General features: G+C 42.3%; 1 protein-coding gene across 2 annotated transcripts in view; it reads right to left on the reverse strand.

Annotated features, from left to right (window-relative positions):
• Positions 1 to 19698, reverse strand: part of SEPHS1 (selenophosphate synthetase 1) — a 153834-nt gene that overhangs the window by 91693 nt on the left and 42443 nt on the right. For both annotated transcript variants that reach the window (XM_053716487.1, XM_053716486.1), the window contains one exon: positions 1069 to 1172. In XM_053716487.1, coding sequence (XP_053572462.1) covers positions 1069 to 1172 — 104 coding nt within the window. The remainder of the gene's footprint in view (positions 1 to 1068; positions 1173 to 19698) is intronic.

Here is a 19698-nt window from a genome sequence, read left to right on the forward strand (position 1 = left end):
CAGTTCAGACTAAGTGCTATTGCATTGTTTTGTTATCATGCATTTGTTTATTATGCAAATCTACTGTATTTTCTGGTCCTTTAAATGACATTTTAAAGGGCAGAACATTTTTAGTACACTAAGTGCATTAACACATTAGGAAACAGTTAATCTTAAAACAAAGGGGATCATTTTCACTAAAGAAGCCTTACAGTATCACATATGCAGAGAGTATACTTCTGCTACATCACTTACTATGCAAAGCATTTTAAAAGGGACAATACTGTAAATTAGTTTTTCCCTTCAAAGGACCAGTAAACACAGTATATTTGCATAATCAACAAATGCAAGATAAGACAATACAATAACATTTACTCAGAATTTCAAATGAGTAGTAAGATTTCTTTCTAACAAATTTTAAATTTATGTCTATTTCCACTCCCCCTGTACCATGTGATAGCAATCAGCCAATCACAAATGCATATACGTATAGTCTGTGAATTCTTGCACATGCTCAGTAGGAGCTGGTGACTCAAAAAGTGTAAATATAAAAGACTGTGCACATTTTTTATAATGGAATTAAATTGGAAAGTTGTTTAAAATTACATGCTGTATCTGAATCATGAAATTTTATTTTGACCTGAGTGTCCCTTTTGAAGCCACAACCTAATAAAATCGGTTGAGCTTGTAGGTATAATCAGATCATTACTTTATCACATATATGTGTACATATACATGCTTCTTTATCTTATATGTGTCCGTAAAACAAAGACGAATACTTGGAGAGAACAATGAAAATTAACATTTTATTACCTTGACTCTTCTATACCCCATTGGGAGTGTATTTTTTCTGCTGGCTGTGTTTACACAGCTTATCTATAGCTTGGACCAAAGGCCAGAAACTTTCAGAATAAGTGGGGATGCCACAAGCTAAATCGACTATTTCAAATGCCAATATAAGGGTAAAGGAAATACTTGTAATTTTAATACACTCCAGCAAGTAAAGTGGATCACTGGGAACAAATTAAAGGGGAGAAAATATTTGAGTAAAATGTCCCTTGAGGAACCATTATATATAGTTTTACCTACCATCATGTAAGGATCATCTACAATAGGATATATGTAATCTGTAGTCTGAACCAGAGAAAGACCACCGTGTCTTAATGGAATGACGCATGTGTCCATACCGATTCCTAAGAGAAGAAAGAAAAACAGTTAAATCCAACACTAACAACTTGAAAAAACAAAATTTATGCTTACCTGATAAAATTCTTTCTTTCCGGATATGGAGAGTCCACAACATCATTCAATTACTAGTGGGAATATCACTCCAGGCCAGCAGGAGGAGGCAAAGAGCACTACAGCAAAGCTGTTAAGTGTCACTCCCCTACCCGTAATCCCCAGCCATTCGACCAAAGGGAAATAGAAAAACATAATTTATGCTTACCTGATAAATTTATTTCTCTTGTGGTGTATCCAGTCCAAGGATCATCCATTACTTGTGGGATATTCTCCTTCCCAACAGGAAGTTGCAAGAGGATCACCCACAGCAGAACTGCTATATAGCTCCTCCCCTAACTGCCATATCCAGTCATTCGACCAAAACTAGCCGAGAAAGGAGAAACCATAGGGTGCAGTGGTGACTGTAGTTTAAAATTTAGACCTGCCTTAAAAGGACAGGGCGGGCCGTGGACTGGATACACCACAAGAGAAATAAATTTATCAGGTAAGCATAAATTATGTTTTCTCTTGTTAGGTGTATCCAGTCCACGGATCATCCATTACTTGTGGGATACCAATACCAAAGCTAAAGTACACGGATGAAGGGAGGGACAAGGCAGGTACTTAAACGGAAGGGACCACTGCCTGTAGAACCTTTCTCCCAAAAATAGCCTCCGAAGAAGCAAAAGTATCAAATTTGTAAAATTTTGAAAAGGTATGAAGCGAAGACCAAGTCGCCGCTTTGCAAATCTGTTCAACAGAAGCCTAATTTTTAAAGGCCCAGGTGGAAGCCACAGCTCTAGTAGAATGAGCTGTAATCCTTTCAGGGGGCTGCTGTCCAGCAGTCTCATAGGCTAAGCGTATTACGCTCCGAAGCCAAAAAGAAAGAGAGGTTGCCGAAGCCTTTTGACCTCTCCTCTGTCTATAGTAAACAACAAACAGGGAAGATGTTTGACAAAAATCTTTAGTCGCTTGTAAGTAAAACTTTAAAGCACGGACTACGTCCAAATTATGTAAAAGACGTTCCTTCTTTGAAGAAGGATTAGGACACAATGATGGAACAACAATCTCTTGATTGATATTCTTGTTGGAAACTACCTTAGGTAAAAACCCAGGTGTTGTACGCAGAACTACTTTATCTGTATGGAAAATCAGATAAGGAGAATCACATTGTAAAGCTGATAACTCAGAGACTCTACGAGCCGAGGAAATAGCCATCAAAAACAGAACTTTCCAAGATAAAAGTTTGATATCAATGGAATGAAGGGGTTCAAACGGAACTCCTTGAAGAACCTTAAGAACCAAGTTTAAGCTCCATGGAGGAGCAACAGGTTTAAACACAGGCTTAATTCTAACCAAAGCCTGACAAAATGCCTGGACGTCTGGAACCTCTGCCAGACGCTTGTGCAAAATGATAGACAGAGCAGAAATCTGTCCCTTTAAAGAACTAGCTGATAATCCTTTATCCAAACCCTCTTGGAGAAAGGACAATATCCTAGGAATCCTAACCTTACTCCATGAGTAATTCTTGGATTCACACTAATGAAGATATTTGCGCCATATCTTATGGTAGATTTTCCTGGTTACAGGCTTTCGTGCCTGTATTAAGGTATCAATGACTGACTCGGAGAAGCCACGCCTTGATAAAATCAAGCGTTCAATCTCCAGTCAGTCTCAGAGAAATTAGATTTGGATGATTGAAAGGACCTTGTAGTAGAAGGTCTTGTTTCAGAGGCAGAGGCCAAGGTGGAAAGGATGACATGTCCACCAGGTCTGCATAACAGGTCCTGCGTGGCCACGCAGGCGCGATTGAGATCACCGATGCTCTCTCCTGTTTGATTTTGGCAATCAGTCGAGGGAGCAGAGGAAACGGTGGAAACACATAAGCCAGGTTGAAGAACCACGGTGCTGCTAGAGCATCTATCAGCGTCGCTTCTGGGTCCCTGGACCTGGATCCGTAACAAGGAAGCTTGGCGTTCTGGCGAGACGCCATGAGATCCAATTCTGGTGTGCCCCAACGATGAACCAATTGAGCAAACACCTCCGGATGGAGTTCCCACTCCCCCGGATGAAAAGTCTGACGACTTAGAAAATCCGCCTTCCAGTTCTCTACACCTGGGATATGGATCGCTGATAGATGGCAAGAGTGAGTCTCTGCCCAGCGAATTATCTTGGAGACTTCTAACATCGCTAGGGAGCTCCTGGTCCCCCCTTGATGGTTGATGTAAGCCACAGTCGTGATGTTGTCCGACTTAAATCTGATGAACCTCAGGGTTGCTAACTGAGGCCAATCTAGAAGAGCATTGAATATTGCTCTTAACTCCAGAATATTTATTGGGAGGAGTTTCTCCTCCTGAGTCCACGATCCCTGAGCCTTCAGGGAATTCCAGACTGCACCCCAACCTAGAAGGCTGGCATCTGTTGTTACAATTGTCCAATCTGGCCTGCGAAAGGTCATACCTTTGGACAGATGGACCCGAGATAGCCACCAGAGAAGAGAATCTCTGGTCTCTTGATCCAGATTTAGCAGAGGGGACAAATCTGTGTAATCCCCATTCCACTGACTGAGCATGCATAATTGCAGCGGTCTGAGATGTAGGCGCGCAAATGGCACTATGTCCATCGCCGCTACCATTAAGCCGATCACTTCCATGCACTGAGCCACCGAAGGGCGCGGAATGTAGTGAAGAACACGGCAGGAATTTAGAAGCTTTGATAACCTGGACTCCGTCAGGTAAATTTTAATTTCTACAGAATCTATCAGAGTTCCTAGGAAGGAAACCCTTGTGAGGGGTGATAGAGAACTCTTTCCCTCGTTCACTTTCCACCCATGCGACCTCAGAAATGCCAACACTATGTCCGTATGAGATTTGGCAATTTGGAAGTTTGACGCCTGTATCAGGATGTCGTCTAGATAAGGGGCCACTGCTATGCCCTGTGGTCTTAGGACCACCAGAAGAGACCCCAGAACCTTTGTAAAAATTCTTGGGGCTGTAGCTAACCCGAAGGGAAGAGCCACAAACTGGTAATACCTGTCTAGAAAGGCAAACCTTAGGAACCGATGATGATCTTTGTGAATCGGTATGTGAAGGTAAGCATCCTTCAAATCTACTGTGGTCATGTACTGACCCTCCTGGATCATAGGTAGGATTGTCCGAATAGTTTCCATTTTGAACGATGGAACTCTGAGGAATTTGTTTAAGATCTTTAGATCCAAAATTGGTCTGAAGGTTCCCTCTTTTTTGGGAACCACAAACAGATTTGAATAAAATCCCTGTCCTTGTTCCATCTGTGGAACTGGATGGATCACTCCCATTATTAGGAGGTCTTGCACACAGCGTAAGAATGCCTCTTTCTTTATCTGGTTTACAGATAATCTCGAAAGGTGAAATCTCCCTTGTGGGGGGGAAGCTTTGAAGTCCAGAAGATATCCCTGAGATATGATCTCCAACGCCCAGGGATCCTGAACATCTCTTGCCCACGCCTGGGCGAAGAGAGAAAGTCTGCCCCCTACTAGATCCGTTGCCGGATAGGGGGCCGTTCCTTCATGCTGTCTTAGAGGCAGCAGCAGGCTTTCTGGCCTGCTTGCCTTTGCTCCAGGCCTGGTTAGATTTCCAGGCCGGCTTGGATTGCGCAAAAGTTCCCTCTTGTTTTGTAGCAGAGGAAGTTGATGCTGCACCTGCCTTGAAGTTTCGAAAGGCACGAAAATTAAACTGTTTGGCCCTTGATTTGGCCCTGTCCTGAGGAAGGGTATGACCCTTACCTCCAGTAATGTCAGCAATAATTTCCTTCAAACCAGGCCTGAATAGGGTCTGCCCCTTGAAGGGAATGTTAAGTAATTTAGACTTTGAAGTCACGTCAGCTGACCAAGATTTAAGCCATAGCGCCCTACGCGCCTGGATGGCGAATCCAGAATTCCTAGCCGTTAGTTTAGTCAAATGAACAATGGCATCAGAAACAAAAGAATTAGTTAGCTTAAGTAAGCTTGTCAAGTATTTCAGTCAATGGAGTAGCTGTCTGAAAGGCCTCTTCCAGAGACTTAAACCAGAACGCCGCAGCAGCAGTGACAGCAGCAATGCATGCAAGGGGCTGCAGGATAAAACCTTGTTGAATAAACATTTTCTTAAGGTAACTTTCTAATTTTTTATCCATTGGATCTGAAAAAGCACAACTGTCCTCGACAGGGATAGTGGTACGCTTTGCTAAAGTAGAAACTGCTCCCTCCACCTTAGGGACCGTCTGCCATAAGTCCCGTGTGGTGGCGTCTATTGGAAACATTTTTCTAAAAATAGGAGGGGGGGGAAAACGGCACACCGGGTCTTTCCCACTCCTTAGTAATAATTTCTGTAAACCTTTTAGGTATTGGAAAAACGTCAGTACACACCGGCACCGCATAGTATTTATCCAGTCTACACAATTTCTCTGGCACTGCAATTGTGTCACAGTCATTCAGAGCAGCTAAAACCTCTCCAAGCAACACCCGGAGGTTCTCAAGCTTAACTTTAGTAGACATATCTGAATCAGGTTTCCCCGAGTCAGAGACGTCACCCACAGACTGAAGCTCTTCCTCAGCTTCTGCATATTGTGACGCAGTATCAGACATGGGCCTTAAAACATCTGCGCGCTCTGTATTACGTCTAACCCCAGAGCTATCGCGCTTTCCTCTGAATTCAGGCAGTCTGGCTAATACCGCTGACAGGGTATTATCCATGATTGCCGCCATGTCCTGCAAAGTAATCGCTATGGGCGTCTTTGATGTACTTGGCGCCATTTTAGCGTGAGTCCCTTGAGCGGGAGTCAAAGGGTCCGACACGTGGGGAGAGTTAGTCGGCATAACTTCCCCCTCGTCAGAATCCTCTGGTGATAATTCTTTTAAAGATAACAGCTGATCTTTATTGTTTAAAGTGAAATCAATACATTTAGTACACATTCTCCTATGGGGTTCCACCATGGCTTTTAAACATAATGAACAAGGAGTTTCCTCTATGTCAGACATGTTTATACAGACTAGCAATGAGACTAGCAAGCTTGGAAAACACTTTAAATCAAGTTAACAATCAATATAAAAAAAACGTTACTGTGCCTTTAAGAGAAACAAATTTTGCCAAAATTTGAAATAACAGTGAAAAAAGGCAGTTAAACTAACGAAATTTTTACAGTGTATGTAACAAGTTAGCAGAGCATTGCACCCACTTGCAAATGGATGATTAACCCCTTAATACAAAAAACAGATTAACAAAACAAAACATATGTTTTTTAAACAGTCATAACAACTGCCACAGCTCCTACTTTTGAAGCCTTTTGAGCCCTTCAGAGATGTCCTATAGCATGCAGGGGACTGCTGAGGGAAGCTGAATGTCACAGTTTGTAATTTTAATTGCACCAACTGTAACTTTTATACTATAACAGTGGAAAGCCTCAGGAAACTGTTTCTAGGCAAAAATAAAGCCAGCCATGTGGAAAAAACTAGGCCCCAATAAGTTTTATCACCAAAGCATATATAAAAACGATTAAACATGCCAGCAAACGTTTTATATTGCACATTAATCAGAGTATATACCTCTGATAGCAAGCCTGATACTAGTCGCTATTAAATCACTGTATTTAGGCTTAATTTACATTAATCCAGTATCAGCAGCATTTTCTAGCAAATTCCATCCCTAGAAAAACTTAACTGCACATACCTTATTGCAGGATACCCTGCACGCCATTTTCCCTCTGAAGTTACCTCACTCCTCAGACATATGTGAGAACGGCAGTGGATCTTAGTTACTTCTGCTAAGATCATAGAAAAACGCAGGCAGATTCTTCTTCTAAATGCTGCCTGAGATAAAACAGTACACTCCGGAACCATTTAAAAACAAACTTTTGATTGAAGAAAAAACTAACAATATTTTACCACTTTCCTCTAACTACCTCCAGCTATGTTGAGAGCTTGCAAGAGAATGACTGGATATGGCAGTTAGGGGAGGAGCTATATAGCAGCTCTGCTGTGGGTGATCCTCTTGCAACTTCCTGTTGGGAAGGAGAATATCCCAAAAGTAATGGATGATCCGTGGACTGGATACACCTAACAAGAGAAATGAATAACACAAAGGTGTAGCGGTGCCTAAGTTTAGTCAAAAATAACTGTCTTAATAAAGGGTGGGGTTGTGGACTCTCCATATCCGGAATTAAAGGAAATTTATCAAGTAAGCATAAATTTGGTTTTCCTTCCTAAGACATGGAGAGTCCACAACGTCATTCCAATTACTAGTGGGAACCAATACCCAAGCTAGAGGATACGGAATGAACAGGGAGGGAGAACAAGGCAGGAGGACCTAAACAGAAGGCACCACCACTTGAAGAACCTTTCTCCCAAAATACGCCTCAGCCGAGGCAAAATATAAAATTTGTAGAATTTGGAAAATATATGCAGAGAGGACCATGTAGCCGCCTTGCAAATCTGTTCCACAGAAGCTTTATTTTTGAAAGCCCAAGATGAGGAGACAGCACTAGTGGAATGAGCCGTAATTCTTTCAGGAGGCTGCTGTCCAGCAGTCTCCTAAGCCAAACAAATCAAACTTTTCAAACAAAGAGACAGAGTAGAAGAAGTGGCCTTCTGACCCTTACGTTTTCCAGAGAAAACAGCAAACAGGGTAGAAGATTGCCGAAAATCTTTAGTAGCTTGTAAGTAAAACTTTAGAGCTCGCACAAAATCCAAGTTATGCAAAAGACGTTTCTTATGAAAAGAAGGATTAGGACAAAAAGAAGGAACAACATTTCCTGATTAATGTTTCGACCCGACACCACCTTAGGGAGAAAACCCAATTTAGTACAAAGGACCACCTTATCAGCATGAAAATAAAGGTACGGGAAATCCCAGTGCAGAGCTGAAAGCTCATACGCTCTGCGAGCGGAAGAAAGAGTAAGAAGAAACAAAACCTTCCAAGATAACAATTTTATATCAACAACATGCATCGGCTCAAATGATGCCTGCAGCAAAACTTTAATAACTAGATTAAGGCTCCACGGGGGAGCAACAGGTTTAAACACAGGCCTGAATCTAACTAGGGCCAGAACAAAGGCTTGAACATCTGGTAAGTCTGCAAGATGTTTGTGCAAAAGAATAGATAGAGCAGAAATCTGACCCTTTAGGAGTACTGACAGATAAACGCTTTTTCCAGGTCATCCTGAAGAAAAGACAAAATCCGGGGAATCTTCCCCCAGCTCCAGGAGAACCCCTTAGATTCGCACCAATAAAGATATTTACGCCATACCTTATGGTAAATTTTGCGAGTAACAGGTTTGCAAGCCTGGAGCATAGTTTCAATGACTGAGTCAGAAAAACCACGTCTAGATAGAACTAGTTGTTTAATCTCCAAGCAGTCAGCTTCAGAGAATCTAGGTTTGAATGGAGGAAAGGACCCTGAATTAGAAGGTCCTTCCTCAGAGGTAACCTCCAGGGAGGTAGTGATGACATCCGTACCAGATCCGCAAATCAGATCCTGCGAGACCATGCAGGAGCTATTAGAATTACCGATGCTCTCTCCTGTTTGATACAAGCAATGACACGTGGAAGGAGAGCAAAACGGAGGAAACAGGTAAACCAGAGAGAACATCCAAGGAACCGCTAGAGTATCTATCAGAACGGCCTGAGGATCTCTTGACCTTGAACTGTACTTTGGAACCTTGGCATTTTGGCGGGACGGCATCAGATCCAACTCTGGAGCCCCCCACCTGAGGGTTATCTGAGAGAACACTTCCGGATGGAGAGCCCACTCCCCGGGATGAAAGGTCTGCTGTCTGCTCAGAAAATCAGTCTACCAATTGTCCGCTCCTGGAATGTGGATGGCAGACAGAAGACAATTGTGAGCTTCTGCACACTTGAGAGTCACCTCCTTCATGGCCAAGGAACTCGGAGTTCCTCCCTGATGGCTGATGTAAGCCACTGAGGAGATGTTGTCCGACTGGAATCTGATAAACCGGACTAAAGATAATTGAGGCCAAACTGTCAAAGCATTGAAGATTGCTCTCAACTCCAAGATGTTTATGGGAAGAGAAGACTCTTCCAGAGACCACTGGCCCTGAGCCTTCAGAGAACCCCAAACAGCTCTCCAGCCTGAAAGGCTGGTGTCTGTTGTCACAATAACTCAGGAAGGTCTCAGGAAGCAAGTGCCCGAGACAGATGATCCAGTGACATCCACCACAAGAGAGATTCTCTTGTAAGAGGGTCCAGATTTATCCTCAGCGATAAATCGGAATGGTCTCCGTTCCATTGACAGAGCATGCAAAGTTGCAGCAGACGCAGATGGAACTGAGCAAAGGAAATGATGGATGAAAGGCAGCCTGGAGAGAAAGGCAGGAAGCAAGAAGCTTGGATTTTCTGACCTCCGTCAGGAAAATCTTCATGGAGAGGGAATTGATTATTGTCCCTAGGAAACATACTGTTGTTGATGGAACTAGAGAACTCTTTTCCAGATTCACCATCCACCCGTGGGAACGTAGAAAAGACAACATCTCTGTATGAGATTGTGCTAGTTGAAAAGATGACGCCTGAACTAAAATGTTGTCTAGATAAGGCACCACAGCAATTCCCTGGGATCTGACTACTGCCAATAGCACTCCCAGAACCTTTGTGAATATTCTGGGAGCCGTGGCCAGACCAAACGGAAGGGCAACAAACTGGAAATGCTTTTCCAGAAAAGCAAATCTGAGAAACTGGTGCTGATCCCTGTGAATGGGAACATGTAGGTACGCGTCCTTCAGGTCTATGGTCAGCATGAACTGACCCTCCAGGACCAATGGAATGAAAAGTCTTGAAGGACAGAACCCAGATGTATTTATTGAGACACTTGAGATCTAGGATGGGACGAAAAGTTATTTTTGGGAACCACAAATAGATTTGAATAGAATCCTAGACCTTGTTCCCTTAGAGGTACTGATACAATAAAACCTTGGGAGGATAGGTCCTTTACGCATTTTAAGAAGGCCTCCTCCTTTACCTGGTTTGAGGATAATGTTGACAGGAGAAATCTGCCCCTTGGAGGGCAAGACTTGAATCCTATCCTGTAACACTGGGATACTATGTCCACAGCCCATGGATCTGTGACATCGCGTATTCAAGCCCGTCGAAAAAAGAGAAAGCCTGCCCCCCACCTCATCCAAACTCGGACCGGGGGCGGACCCTTCATGCTGATTTAAAGTCAGCGGAAGGCTTCTTGTTTTGTTTTCCCTTATTCCAGGGCTTACTGGATTTCCAAGTGGACCTGGATTGGTCAGGTTTGGAAGAGGAAGAGGAGGACTTCTGTCCCTTAAAGTTGTGAAAGGAACGACAATTTGAAGACTACCGACATCTAGGTCTATTCTTCTTGTCGTGAGGAAGGAAAGATCCCTTTCCACCTGCAATCTCAGAAATTATTTCTGCTAGACAAGGTCCAAACAGAATCTTACCTTTATAAGGTAAAGCCAAGAGCTTGGCCTTTGAAGAAACATAAGCTGACCAAGATTTTAACCACAGAGCTCTGTGGGCTAGTACAGTGAAGCTAAACATCTTAGCTCCCAGTCTAATTATCTGCATGTTTGAACCACAGATAAAGGCATTGGCCAGTTTAAGGGCTTTGATCCTATCTTGGATCTCCTCTACTGTAGTTTCCTCTGAAATAAGATCGGACAAGGCATCGCACCAATTAGATGCTGCTCCCGCAACCGTGGCAATACTCGTTGCAGGTTGCCACTGTAATCCTTGATGGATGTACATCTTTTTTAAGTAAGCATCTAGCTTCTTATACATTGGATCCTAAAAAGAGCAACTATCCTCTGGGAGTTTTCTTAGCAAGAGTAGAACTAGCTCCTTCTACTTTAGGCACAGTGCGCCATGAATCACGAATAGAGTCAGCAACAGGAAACATCTTTTTAAATAATGGGGAAGGGGAAAAGGAATCCCTGGCTTATCCCATTCCTGAGCTATAATTTCAGACATCTTTCTTGGAACAGGAAATCTTTCTCACAAGATGGAGAATCATAAACTCTATCCAGTTTAGAAGACTTTGTGGGGTTGACAGCAACTGAAGGTTAAGAGTCGTCTAAAGTAGCTAGAACCTCCTTCAGTCATAACCGGAGGTGTTCAAGCTTAAATCTAAAATTAACCTCTTCAGATTCTGAAGATTTTTCTGCTAAAGTGTCAGAGTTTGAGATTTCACCTTCAGAAGATACTAAAGTATTTTCCTCATCAGACAATTGATAAATGGCTAAAGCAGACCTAGAGGGGTCAGAAGCTTTATTAGAAGACAAATGTTTAGATTTCCTCTTATGCTTAACCGAAGAAGGGAAAGCAGACAAAGCCACTGAAATTGCAGAATTAATTTGAGGGGCAAAATCCCCAGGTAAATAAATAGCCACAGGAGGTTGTTGAGAAACAGAAGGCATAGAGTGAGAAACCATTAAAGCTTAGGACATTTGAGGAGAAAGCTGAGGCATATCACGCACAGCAGTATCCTGAGAGACACTTGGCTCAGAAGGGAGTAATTTGTCCTTAAATTTTAAAGTCTTAGCTAAAAATGAAGAACAAAATTGAATAGGCAAAATAATTTGGTTCTCAAAATATAATAAACATTTACCCATAGATATGGGCTGAGTCCATAGCTATGGAAATTAACTCCCATTAAAAAACAAATTAAAGATTATGCAAATAAAATGTAAATACTTAAAAATGAGCAAAATGATAGGTTTAGAACACAGACTAAACTTAAGGTAAAGTTTAATACCCCACCTCAGACAAGAAGCTAAGCGCCTGTCTGAGTCTCCTACCATTCCCGGAATGAGTATCCCACTAATAACAGGATATAGAAAGCAGAGCAGCCTCTCCAGCAGAGATTAGCACTTCTACAAAACTCCAATCAGCAAGACTGAGGTCAGCACGTCACAGCACGACGCTCCGCTCTGTATACAGGTGAAACCAGAAGTCACGTGACCGGCCGAATATTAACTACGCCACAATTAGAAAGAGCGCAAAGTTAAAGAAAACGGCCGCATATCGTATGCTCTAATGTCACATTTGCACATAAGTAAATAAGAAAGTAAATTTATGCTTACCTGATAAATTAATTTCTTCTATGGCAAGACAAGTCCACGGATTCATCCTTTACTTGTGGGATATTATCCTCCTGCTAACAGGAAGTGGCAAAGAGCACCACAGCAGAGCTGTCTATATAGCTCCTCCCTTAGCTCCACCCCCCAGTCATTTGACCGAAGGTACAGGAAGAAAAAAGAGAAACTACAAGGTGCAGAGGTGACTGAAGTTTAAATCAAAAAAATATAATCTGTCTTCAAATGACAGGGCTGGCCGTGGACTCGTCTTACCATAGAAGAAATTAATTTATCAGGTAAGCATAAATTTACTTTTCTTCTATAAGGTAAGACGAGTCCACGGATTCATCCTTTACTTGTGGGATACAATACCAAAGTTACAGGACACGGATGAATGGGAGGGACAAGACAGATGGTTAAACAGAAGGCACCACTGCTTGAAGAACTTTTCTCCCAAAAATAGCCACTGAAGAAGCAAAGGTATCAAATTTGAAAATTTGGAAAAGGTATGAAGCGAAGACCAAGTCGCAGCCTTACAAATCTGTTCAACAGAAGCATCATTTTTAAAAGCCCATGTAGAAGCCACCGCTCTAGTAGAGTGAGCTGTAATTCTTTCAGGAGGCTGCTGTCCAGCAGTCTCGTAAGCCAAACGGATGATGCTTTTCAGCCAAAAGGCAAGAGAGGTAGCCGTAGCTTTTTGACCTCTACGTTTTCCAGAATAGACAACAAACAAAGAAGACGTTTGACGGAAATCTTTGGTCGCTTGCAAGTAAAACTTCAAAGCACGAACCACGTCCAGGTTGTGCAACAGACGCTCCTTCTGAGAAGAATGATTAGGACACAGAGAAGGAACCACAATTTCCTGATTGATATTCCTATTAGTAACAACCTTAGGAAGGAATCCAGGTTTGGTACGCAAAACCACCTTATCAGCATGGAAAACAAGATAAGGCGAGTCACATTGCAATGCAGATAGTTCAGAAACTCTTCGAGCCGAAGAGATAGCAACTAAAAACAGAACTTTCTAAGATAGAAGCTTAATATCTATGGAATGCATAGGTTCAAACGAACCGCTTGAAGAACTTTAAGAACTAAATTCAAACTCCATGGCGGAGCAACAGGTTTAAACACAGGCTTGATTCTAACTAAAGCCTGACAGAACGACTGAACGTCTGGAACATCTGCCAGACGTTTGTGCAGTAGAATTGATAAAGCAGATATCTGCCCCTTTAAGGAACTAACTGATAGTCCCTTCTCCAATCCTAGGAATCCTGATCTTACTCTATGAGTAGCCTTTGGATTCGCACCAATAAAGATATTTACGCCATATCTTATGATAAATTTTCCTGGTGACAGGCTTTCGAGCCTGAATCAAGGTATCTATGACCGACTCCGAGAAACCCCGCTTGGATAAGATCAAGCGTTCAATCTCCAAGCAGTCAGCCGCAGAGAAACTAGATTTGGATGCTGGAACGGACCTTGAATCAGAAGGTCCTGTCTCAGTGGCAGAGTCCATGGTGGAAGAGATGACATGTCCACCAGGTCTGCATACCAAGTCCTGCGTGGCCACGCAGGTGCTATCAAAATCACCGAAGCTCTCTCCTGTTTGATTCTGGCAATCAAACGAGGAAGGAGAGGAAATGGTGGAAACACATAAGCCAGGTTGAACGACCAGGGTACTGCTAGAGCATCTATCAGTACTGCCTGAGGATCCCTTCACCTGGACCCGTAATGAGGAAGTTTGGCGTTCTGACGAGACGCCATCAGATCCAATTCTGGTGTGCCCCATTGCTGAATCAATTGTGCAAACACCTCCGGATGGAGTTCCCAATCCCCCGGATGAAAAGTCTGACGACTTAGAAAATCTGCTTCCCAGTGCTCCACTCCTGGGATATAAATTGCTGATAGATGGCAAGAGTGAGTCTCTGCCCATCGAATTATTTTGGTAACCTCTATCATCGCTAGAGAACTCTTTGTTCCCCCCTGATGATTGATATATCCTACAGTCGTGATATTATCCGACTGGAATCTTATGAATCTGGCCGATGCAAGCTGAGGCCACGCCTGAAGCGCTTTGAATATCGCTCTCAGTTCTAGAATATTTATCAGGAGGAGAGCCTCCTCCTGAGTCCATAAACCCTGTGCTTTCAGGAAATTCAAGACTGCACCCCAGCGGGCGTCCGTCGTCACTATGACCCACGCTGGCCTGCGGAAACACATTCCCTTGGACAGATGATCCTGTGACAACCACCAAAGAAGAGAATCTCTGGTCTCTTGGTCCAGATTTATCTAAGGAGATAAATCTGCATAATCCCCATTCCACTGTTTGAACATGCATAGTTGCAGTGGTCTGAGATGCAAGCGAGCAAACAGAACTATGTCCATTGCCGCTACCATTAAGCCGATTACCTCCATACACTGAGCCACTGACGGCCGAGGAATGGAATGAAGAGCTCGGCAGATGGATAAAATCCTTGATTTCCTGACCTCCGTCAGAAAAATTTTCATGTCCACCGAATCTATCAGAGTTCCCAGGAATGGAACTCTTCTGAGAGGAATAAGTGGACTCTTTTTTTACATTCACCTTCCACCCGTGAGATCTTAGAAAAGCCAACACGATGTCCGTGTGAGACTTGGCTAGTTGGTAAGTCAACGCCTGGATTAAGATATCGTCCAGATAGGGCGCCACAGCTATGCCCCGCGGCCTTAGAACCGCCAGAAGGGACCCTAGCACCTTTGTGAAAATTCTGGGAGCTGTGGCCAACCTGAAGGGAAGAGCCACAAACTGGTAATGCTTGTCCAGAAAGGCAAACCTGAGGAACTGGTGATGATCTTTGTGGATAGGGATGTTTAGATACGCATCCTTTAAGTCCACTGTGGTCATATATTGACCCTCCTGGATCATCGGCAAAATAGTCTGAATGGTCTCCATCTTGAAGGACTCTGAGGAAATTGTTTAGAATCATTAGATCCAAAATTGGTCTGAAGGTTCCCTCTATTTTGGGAACCACAAACAGATTGGAGTAGAATCTTATTTGTCTTATCCTGAGGAAGGGCATGGCCTTTTCCTCCAGTGATGTCTGAAATGATCTCTTTCAGTTCAGGCCCGAATAGGGTCTTACCCTTGAAAGGGATGGCTAAAAGCTTAGATTTCGATGACACATCAGCAGACCAGGACTTAAGCCATAACGCTCTACACGCTAAAATGGCAAAACCTGAATTCTTCGCTGCTAATTTAGCCAGTTGAAAAGCGGCATCTGTAATGAAAGAATTAGCTAGCTTGAGAGCCCTAATTCTATCCAGAATATCATCTAATGGGGTCTCAACCTGAAGAGCCTCCTCCAGAGCCTCGAACCAAAAGGACGCTGCAGTAGTTACCGGAACAATGCACGCTATAGGTTGGAGAAGAAAACCTTGATGAACAAATATTTTCTTCAGGAGACCCTCTAATTTTTTATCCATAGGATCTTTGAAAGCACAACTGTCTTCAATAGGTATAGTTGTACGCTTAGCAAGGGTAGAAATAGCTCCCTCCACCTTAGGGACCGTCTGCCACGAGTCCTGCATGGTGTCTGATATGGGAAACATTTTCTTAAAAGTAGGAGGGGGAGCGAACGGAATACCTGGTCTATCCCACTCCTTAGTAAATGTCCGAAATCCTCTTAGGGACCGGAAAAACATCAGTGTAGGCAGGAACCTCTAGAAATCTGTCCATTTTACACAATTTCTCTGGAACTACAATAGGGTCACAATCATCCAGAGTCGCTAAAACCTCCCTGAGCAATAAGCGGAGGTGTTCTAGTTTAAATTTAAAAGCCGTCATATCGGAGTCTGTCTGAAGGAACATATTTGCTGAATCAGAAATCTCTCCCTCAGCCAGCAAATCCCTCACCCCCAACTCAGAGCATTGTGAGGGTACATCGGATATGGCTAATAAAGCGTCAGAGGGCTCAGCGTTTGTTCTCACACCAGACCTACTGCGCTTCCCCTGCAACCCAGGCAGCTTAGATAAAACCTCTGTGAGGGTAGAATTCATAACTGCGGCCATATCTTGCAGGGTGAAAGAATTAGTTGCACTAGAAGTACTTGGCGTCTCTTGTGCGGGCGTAACCTGATTCCCTTCTGACTGAGAATCATCCTGCGACATACTTTTAGTAGCTAAAATATGTTCTTTGCAATTTATTGACCTTTCAGTGCATGAGGGACACATTCTAAGTGGAGGTTCCACAATGGCTTCTAAACATATTGAACATTGACTTTCCTCAATGTCAGACATGTTGAACAGGCTAGTAATGACTACAAACAAGCATGAAAACACTTTATTTAGTGAGAAAAAAAAAATGACAATCTTAAAAAACGGTACTGCGCCTTTAAGAGAAAAAAAGCATACACGTTCTGCAAAACAGCTTTAAAATGCACCAAATTTTTCAAAATTTTGCAAGCAGACAATATATGTAGTTAAGATTGCTCCACAAGGAATTTTAACATTTAACCCTTTGATGTGCAAACAGGATTGAATTAGGTCTAAACCCGGGGGAAAAAACCCTCAGCACCATGCCGCAGCCCTGCTGTGGCCCTACCTGCCATCAGGGATAGTAAATATGGGGTTAAAGCTTCGATTTGGCCCAAGACATTCACCAGGGCCCTAAGGAGTTAGAGCTTGCTGTGAGAAAATAACTGCGCATCTGAGGCGCGAAAATAGGCCCCGCCCATCTCACTCGATGTCTCTACAGCCTCAAAGAACCGCACCAGAGCGGTTTTCAACTAGCCATGTGGGTTCTGAGACCCAAAAAAAAAAAAACAAGTGTACCCTCAATAAAGTTGCCCAAAACGTTAACAGCACTCCCAGTTCATGAAACGTTTGCCCACAAACATTTACAACTCAGTGTCAACCATTTTTGTAATTAGCCCCTTATGTAAGCTTAGTAATACCCTTCTATAACTCTTAGGATTACTGCTTACCCTTACCCTCATGGGGATACTGTCAGCCTTTCTGAAATACATAGTCTCTCCAGAAAAATATGACTGAACATACCTTACTGCTGCATAGCATGAAAACGCTCCTCACACTGAAGTTTCATTTTCTCCTCAGTCTCTGTGGGAACAGCACTGGATCTTAGTTGCAAATGCTAAGATCATCATCCTCTAGGCAGAAGTCTTCATCCATCTGCTGCCTGAGAGTAAATAGTACACACCAGTACCATTTAAAACAAAAAACTCTTGCTTGAAGAAATTAAAAACTAATATTTTATCACCTCTTTCACTTTACCCTTCCTAGTACTTAGAGTAGGCAAAGAGAATGACTGGGGGGTGGAGCTATATAGACAGCTCTGCTGTGGTTCTCTTTGCCACTTCCTGGTAGCAGGAGGATAATATCCCACAAGTAAAGGATGAATCCGTAGACTTGTCTTACCTTATAGAAGAAAATAGGCACACATCTCATTCCAAAATAAAAAGGAACGTTGGTAATAATAATAAACTCTCCCTTAAGTCTCTCAAAGTCTCATCCTACAGTGCCTAAAATAGACTGAGTAAGAGGCCACTAGCTCCCCTATAGTCAGTAAAGTTGTCCAAATGTATACTTAGTCTTAAAAGGATATCTAAATCCCAAAATATGTCCACTTAAAGAGATAATCTCAAAAGTGCTGCCCTTCAGTACTTAGAAGGCAAAAGCACTTACCTGTGGATCCAGCTGCAGGGCAAATTACAGCTACTAAGGTGTGACCGGTACTCCACTGCCTGTCAGGGACCTGTAGTAAAAGAAAGATCAGAGTAACCAACCCTGGCTTTCTGCAAAGAGGTAGCAAGTGTTAAAAGTAAACCAAAGACTACCTCGCCACCTTTTAACTGCTAAAAGCCACTACTACTCTTACTAAAGAGATTGACATGCACTCAGCTAGACCCCAATCCTTGCTTGCAGGAAAAAGTACCCATAAAAGGATTAGATATCTTCAGAGACCGACTTTGCACTCCTCCATTGACAGAGGCAAAGAGAATGACTGGGGATTATAGGTAAGGGAAGTTATAATTAACGGCTTTGCTGGGGTGCTCTTTGCCTCCTCCTGCTGGCCAGGAGTTGAATATCCCACTAGTAATTGGAATGACGTTGTGGACTCTCGATGTCTTAGGAAAGAAAAGGTAAAAAAAAAACACAACACACACACATTATTATTATTATACTTATATATATATATATATATATATATATACATACACACACACACACACACATAAGCAGTGAACAAGTGCTTTGATGCTTAGCTAGGGTTAGTACAGTGATTTAGACCAATCCCAGGACAGCTGTTTCTTGGTTATTGAGTGAGTTTAAAATCCTCCACTAAATACAAAATATAGAGAAAATAACTCATTGTGTAAACCATTTACAAATCTAAACAAGTCAGAAGACTTGCTTTAAACCCAGAAACTCTCGGATTTGTTTTTAAACCCAGAAACACTCTGATTTGTAAATGGTTTACACAATGAGTTATTTTCTCTATATTTTGTATTTAGTGGAGGATTTTAAACTCACTTTTCGCCTCCCCATAATTTTAATTGTTGTTGAATTTCCCCCAGAAATGAACTTTACCAAGCAGTGATTTAACCTACTCCCAGCTGATGAGTGGCAATAACCACGAAACAGCTGTCCTGGGATTGGTCTAACTCACTGTACTAACCCTAGCTAAGCATCAAAGCTGTGTAATGCAGCAGTGCTATGGCATAAAGGGAAGTCTGTCTTAAAAAGCAAACTAAAAGTAAAAAGGTGAGTCATTGTGAACCTCATTTGCATATCTTACCCAGATGCCTTTGCTGCATTGGAAACAGTGTAGTCAGAGAGTTTCTGGGTTTAAAGCAAGTCTTCTGACTTGTTTAGATCTGTAAATGGTTTACACAATTAGTTATTTTCTCTATATTTTGTATTTAGTGGAGGATTTTAAAGTCACTTTTCGCCCCCCCATAATTTTAATTGTTGTTTATATATATATATATATATATATATATATATATATATACACACACACATACTTTTTCCAAGTACATTAAGCACTCCAAACGGATAAGTTGTACTAACTTGAAATAGGCCCAAGTGTGGGCTGAAACGTTGGATGTAACCCACCACAAAATAAAGTAACAGTGTATTTGAAGAAACACTGAGTCTTCTTTCTTGAAATATATATATATATATAATTGCACTTCAATGACCAAACTCCCCAACTACTTTTTACTTCTGTAAGTCTAGATTGTCTCATATAAATAGACAAAATGAACCACTGTCATCAAAATCTCAACTGTTTTGCAGTATCCTATCACCTCTGCTGAGACCAATAGGGGGCAGATATGTTGTAGAACTGTAATGTGCACTTCTAATTCTAAGACATAGAAAACACAGAATTTTCAGTTAAATTACAGGGCAACTAGGACAAATTAAGTAAT

Source organism: Bombina bombina, chromosome 6, assembly GCF_027579735.1.
Source record: "Bombina bombina isolate aBomBom1 chromosome 6, aBomBom1.pri, whole genome shotgun sequence".
In the NCBI taxonomy this organism is placed as follows: Eukaryota; Metazoa; Chordata; class Amphibia; order Anura; family Bombinatoridae; genus Bombina; species Bombina bombina.